Here is a 6,000-nt window from a genome sequence, read left to right on the forward strand (position 1 = left end):
CTTCAACTGACTTAAAAAATCACAATGGCATCAGAGCTCAGAATGATTCTATCAGTCAACTTAACCCTTCCCTCTTTTCTATACTCCTCTGTCCCTCCCTTAAGACACCTACGTTCCAGCTCCCTGGACTCCGTAGAATTCCAGGTCCTATCCGTAGGTTAGGCTGCCGGCAACAGAAGGGGAGTTGTGGTAGAAATGGGGAAAATGGAAGAACTTGGACCCCCTACAGATAGTCTCGGGAACTGATATCTGTGTCTTGAAACTCATTTCTGGTCCGTCACAGTCTCACAGAATGTAAGAACAGCGAGGGGTTTGCTAAGCATCTGGTCCAGACTTTTCCTTTTAAGTTTAAACATGAGGGAGATTAAAGCATTTTAGCTTAGTTTGGTGGCAGAATCAGGAAGCCCGTTCTCCCGATGAACAGATCAGTGGTCCTCCCACCATTGGAAACCACCCAAATACCTCATTTTGCAATTTTGTAGAGGGAGAAACAGAGACCTAAAGAAGTTAAAATAATAAAAGTAATAATGTGATACTATATTACATTTCTATAATTATGTAAATAAAATGATAAAAGAATAAAAGAAAAAGTTAAGAAGAAAGGATGTCATCCCATTTTTCCCAGGTAACTTTGTCACCCTACCCTGTATTACAGCTTTTTGAAAAATTTTGCTCTGTATATAATTTGCTCTCAGTCTTCGTGATATAATAATGGATTCAAAGATGAAATACTAATTCTAATTTTTAAGGTCACCATTTTAAATCTGGGATTCTAAATCAGAACTGTTTCACTTAATCTTCTATTAGAATCCAATGTCTTTATGAGGTCTCTTTGGAGGGGCTAAAAATCTCAGCCGGACCTAGGCGGGCACACATGCAAACAGAGGCGCACCCACCTGTTTTATGCCTGTGAAAGATTATTATGCCTCCAGATCTCTCTAGATCCCTAGCTCTGTGTCACTGGTACAACCTGGATTGGGTACATACAGCCTGAAGATACACTAAGAAACCACCAAATGTCGCTGGAGAGTGCTACAAAATTAACAAAAATTAATTAATGTAATAATTTTAATTCAATTAATTTGCTTTAAAAATACATGTAGTATATGAATTATACATATATCTGTGTATCAATATATACATATACATACATACACGTACACATAAGTGATGTTAAAGAAATATATCAATATTTGTTATTTCATGTAGGACTGACTGAGACTACGGGGCATGATTAATCTCCCAAGGGTAAAAATCGGTCTCAGATTGCTCCAAAACTCAGTTAGTCCTTCTGACCCTCTTTCTCCAAATATGTGTCAGCAAACATATGATTAAGCATTTCATTAGGCCAGAAACAGAACAGCTCCTGTACCATATCAAATCCTAGTCACGGCTTTATTAAGTCTCTCAGGTATTACATTTGCTTGAAATATCAGAGAAGAAGAAACTGGACAACTCCTCCTAGCTGACAGAAGCAAGGGAAAGAAAAGTGGGACCTTTTCTAAATGAAGTTAAATAGAGAGAGGATTCTCTCCAGTCCTAGATAACCCATCTGCGATATCATGACGGCATTTAAACAAATTTGGTTAAGAGAATAATATTACAGATAATTTAGCAATGTAATATTTTTTTCTCAAGTAAGATTCATTTATTTATTCATTCAGCAAATATTCCTTGAACACCAACTCTGTGCCATGCATTGTGCTAAGTATCTGGAAACAAAATGCAATAAATCCCGGCCTTCGAGGAGATACAAACAAGTAAACCATTATCGTACAATATATGAAATACGCCACTAAAAGTTTATGTATGTCTGTGACAGCAAACAAGAAGGAACAGGGAAGTCCTCTAAGGGACAGAGAATCCTAAGGGATGAGATAGGAAAGGCTTTTGAGCTCTGCGCATTTCTGAGTATCTTGGTCTAAAAAATGGTTTTAACGTCAGCCTTGCTCGGGTGTCCTCACCATCTTCACAGGCAAACAACAACCAACAGTGGTTACAAATCGATCTGCTCAAAGTCAAGAAGATAACTGCGATCGTAACACAGGGCTGCAAGTCTCTGTCCTCCGAGATGTACGTGAAGAGCTACAGCATCCAGTACAGTGACCAGGGGGTGGAATGGAAGCCCTACAGGCAGAGATCCTCCCTGGTGGCCCAGGTAACAGAGCAACAACAAAGCAATTCACATCCTGCTATGGCGAGAGACATCCTTACGTTTGCAAGCAGCTCCTTGCATTTGACAAATATGCACAGACACGCACCTCCCCTCTAAGAAGTCTGAACCCCAGTTCCGCAGGGAGCTGCTCTGGGGACAGAGACCACGCAGGCTATCTTTCTGTGGAAACGGAACCCCTGTGAAATAGTGAGAATTTGAGGGGGACGCAAACATGTAGTCCATAACGGGGGTCTGGAGGAACGTCCACTGTGAAATAGCATCATATTCGCTTATCTTGGGTCCGCTTGTTATTCTTAACTGAACAAATACCCATGGCCATAAAGCCTTCTGTGTCATGTTATGAAGCAGGAGACAATGAGGTTCCTAACCGATGAGGAACCCAATTTCCTGCAAGACGAACTACTCCATTATGCTCCTTAATCCCCAGCCATGTGTTTTCAAAATGCTACTAGGGAAAAATCAGGGAGATGAGCCTAATATTCCAGGGAGGGAAACCAGGCTGGAGCCAATAGGAGGGACAACTCAAGAGAAGGGGGTGACCTTTACCAAATGCTCATCACGGGCTTAGCACTTATCTCGGTGAACGCATTTGAACCTCTCTCTCTTTAAACTCCTGGGCTGTGTGTCTGGTGGGTTGTTTGGTTTGGCTGGTTTTATGTGTCTTACCTGGATGTCTTTACAGCCCAGTAAGCATCAGTGCCGTGAACGAAGAGTGGCCCAGCTGCAGCTCTGGGTAGATCTTGGGGAACTTGCCGGGGCGCAAAAAGAAAAAAAAGTCACAAAACACTGTTCACCTGAGGATAGAAGACATTTGCCAAAAAGAATAAGCAAAAGCCCATGGTTGCATTTTATTTTCAATGTTAGTGACAACTAACCATTATCTGTCACTCACTGTGCACTTGTCACATATTTATATACTTAAAAAACTCTTCATAATGACTCCTGTGGGGTCAACTTTTATTCTTTACCAGTGAGGACATGAAGAGTCTGAGAATATAAGACACTGGCCCAAAGTCACAGAGCTACCAAGGCGCTAAGGGCAGAGATGGTTTCCCAGACACTTCACAGCACCACGTCAGAGGTCAGGTCTCTCTGTTATTCTGACCCAGATCACTGGGAGGTGGAATCCCTAAAGAGGTCTGTCAGGCATGGGATTTCATAATCGGCCAAAGACCATCTCCGGGGATGTTGTATGTGTTCTTGATGCCCTCGGCTTGAACGAAAATTGCAGAAGAAAAGAAAATGATCTGTAAGATTTTTATAACCACGATATCATTTTTAAAGACCTTCTCATATTTTGCTTTCAGATTTTCGAAGGAAATAATAATATCAAAGGACACGTGAAGAACTTTTTCAACCCACCAATTATCTCCAGGTTTATCCGCATCATTCCTAAAACATGGAATCAAAGTATTGCACTTCGCTTGGAACTCTTTGGCTGTGATATTTACTAGAATTGAATATTCGAAGACACAGGAAGGACTCGTAAAGCTATCAAACCATTTAGAGCAGGCAATGTATTTTATAGCTATTTTAAACATTAATAATTTTCAGTATTTTCCCTTTTTTCTATTAGAGAATAAAAATTTATATATGAAACTTTCATAATGTAAACTCCTTGCGACAATTCAGTGAGATGATAGCTATTAATTCTTAAGTAATCTGAATATAGATGGGGAAAATATCAAGAACCAACAAGCTAATGGCTTCTTTCACAATGATTAAAAATGCTATGTAAAGTAATATTTATGTAGTTAGCATGCTTCGTTATAGTTGTTTTAAAACCTACACACACTAATAAAAAAGATACTACTTTTTAAAAAAACCACTTATAGACCTGGATAGTTTTCACTCCTACCTTTAAAAAACAAAACCAGGGGCACCTGGGTGGGTCAGTGGGTTAAAGCCTCTGCCTTCGGCTCAGGTCATGATCCCAGGGTCCTGGGATCGAGCCCCGCATCGGGCTCTCTGCTTGGCGGGGAGCCTGCTTCCTCCTCTCTCTCTGCCTGCCTCTCTGTGACCTCCATCTGTCAAATAAATAAATAAAATCTTAAAAAAATAAATAAATAAAAATAAAAAATAAAAAACAAAAACAAACCAAACAAAAAACCCTATGATTTAAGAGAAAAGGAAACAAGGTTTTAAATGGTTCATTTTTCTTAACATGGAAAGAAAAAGACATCGTACCATATGTAAGAATGAGTGCTTAAAGTACCCTGTCTTGCCAAAACAATGATTTTTCTGGCCCTCTATGAGTAAAGATGCAGTTGTCCCAACTTGTGAGTCTGGCCTGGTCTCGCTTGGAACTGATTCACCTATTGATGTTCAGAGTAGGGGTCTTTAGACATGGAACACAACCGAAATAACCATGGGAGAAATGAGTGTGTAACCTTGGCTTCATTCTAGCTGGCACTACAATGGTTTACCTTTTCAAAACATGGGTTCGCCTAAAGGAAAACTAAAACCTGCAAAACGGCCTTGGAACCATTGGCCCAAAGGCAACTGTTCCTGCTGGGCTGGCAAGCCTCTGAGGCTCCCTTCAGTCCCCTGAAGGTGACCCCAACCTCCTGCTCTCCCTTCCTTACCGACTTCCCCTTTCTGCACTCCCTTCCCTGGGAACTTGGCATCCAATGACGCCATTGACGTTGTGAGACTGGGGAGCTTTCTGGCTTCCTTGAAGTCACGTGAAACAGTCACAGGTGAGGTTATCTTTCTGTGGAACGAACCACCCCAAATCTTAATGCTTAAAGCAACAAGTTAATTCTCTCTCTCATGATTCTGTGGGTTGACTGGGCTCGGCTGGGTGGTTTTAAGGCTGACTTCATTTGGGTTCTCCAGTGAGGTTATAGTCAGAGGTTCCTGTAGCCAGAGTCACCAGAAGGCTCCAGGAGATGTTGAAACAGCTGGTTCTCTGTCACTCTCCATGCGGTTTCAGTTCTTTTCCTCTTTACATGGCTTCCAAGTGGTCTATTCATTGGATGTTTCCAACAGGGGAGCTGGACTTCTTGTAAAGTGATTCAAGCTCTTCAAAGCAAGTGCTAATAATTTAGGAAGCAGAAACTGCCAGTCCTTTCAAATGCTAGGCCCAGCACTGGCACAGCTTCACTCTGAGGTATCCTACTGGTTAGCACAAGTCACAGGTGCATCCCAAGGAGTATAATTCATCAGGGACACCTTTAGACACGGTCAGTTACCTGTCGCCTCTGTGGGCGGGCTGAGTCCTGTGAAGACATATAGGAGCTCCAAACACCCACAGAACATCGGCTTCATTATTTTTTCCCACCTTTATTGAAATACATTTGACAAAACCATAATATATTTAAGTGTACAACTTGTTGATTTGACATACCTCTACGTTGTGAAAGGATTCCCATGATCAAGTTCATTAACATGTCATCATGTCATCACCTCACAGTTACTCTTCTTTCCGTTAAAGGGTCAACCAGGGCTTGATCTCCAAACCAGACCTGTGCTGCTCCTGAAGCTGCAGCTGATGGTACTTCACGGCCATGAGCACGGCCCGTCCATACCTATTTTCGCCCTTGCCCACGCTTACTCTCCTATCCCATCCAGCCGACCGCCCCCGGGGGGCACGTTCAGGCACCCCTCGGCCTCCACGGGCCGTTCCCAGGATTCTGGGCTTGGTCCCACCACAGCCTGGTCCCCTGGCGCCGCCAACGTGGCCACCTCCTCTGGGCAGGCAGACAAAACCACCCCAGCCGCAGCCACCAGTCCACCCTACATCCCAGCCGAGACTCATTTTGAGTTGATTTTTGCATATGGGGTAAGCTAACGGTCCAAGTTTATTCATTTGCATAGAGATA

The 6,000-nt window shown here is 42.5% G+C and overlaps 1 protein-coding gene across 2 annotated transcripts in view; it reads left to right on the forward strand.

Moving 5' to 3' along the window:
* The window catches only part of F5 (coagulation factor V), a 71,235-nt gene extending 67,231 nt beyond the window's left edge, over positions 1 to 4,004 (forward strand). For both annotated transcript variants that reach the window (XM_080824944.1, XM_080824943.1), the window contains exons 24-25: positions 1,976 to 2,158; positions 3,484 to 4,004. In XM_080824944.1, the coding sequence (XP_080681070.1) occupies positions 1,976 to 2,158; positions 3,484 to 3,630 (330 nt within the window). In that variant the 3' untranslated portion in view covers positions 3,631 to 4,004. The remainder of the gene's footprint in view (positions 1 to 1,975; positions 2,159 to 3,483) is intronic.
* The last annotated feature ends 1,996 nt before the right edge of the window (positions 4,005 to 6,000 follow it).

Source organism: Martes martes (assembly GCF_963455335.1).
Source record: "Martes martes genome assembly, chromosome: 15".
NCBI classification, from domain to species: domain Eukaryota; kingdom Metazoa; phylum Chordata; class Mammalia; order Carnivora; family Mustelidae; genus Martes; species Martes martes.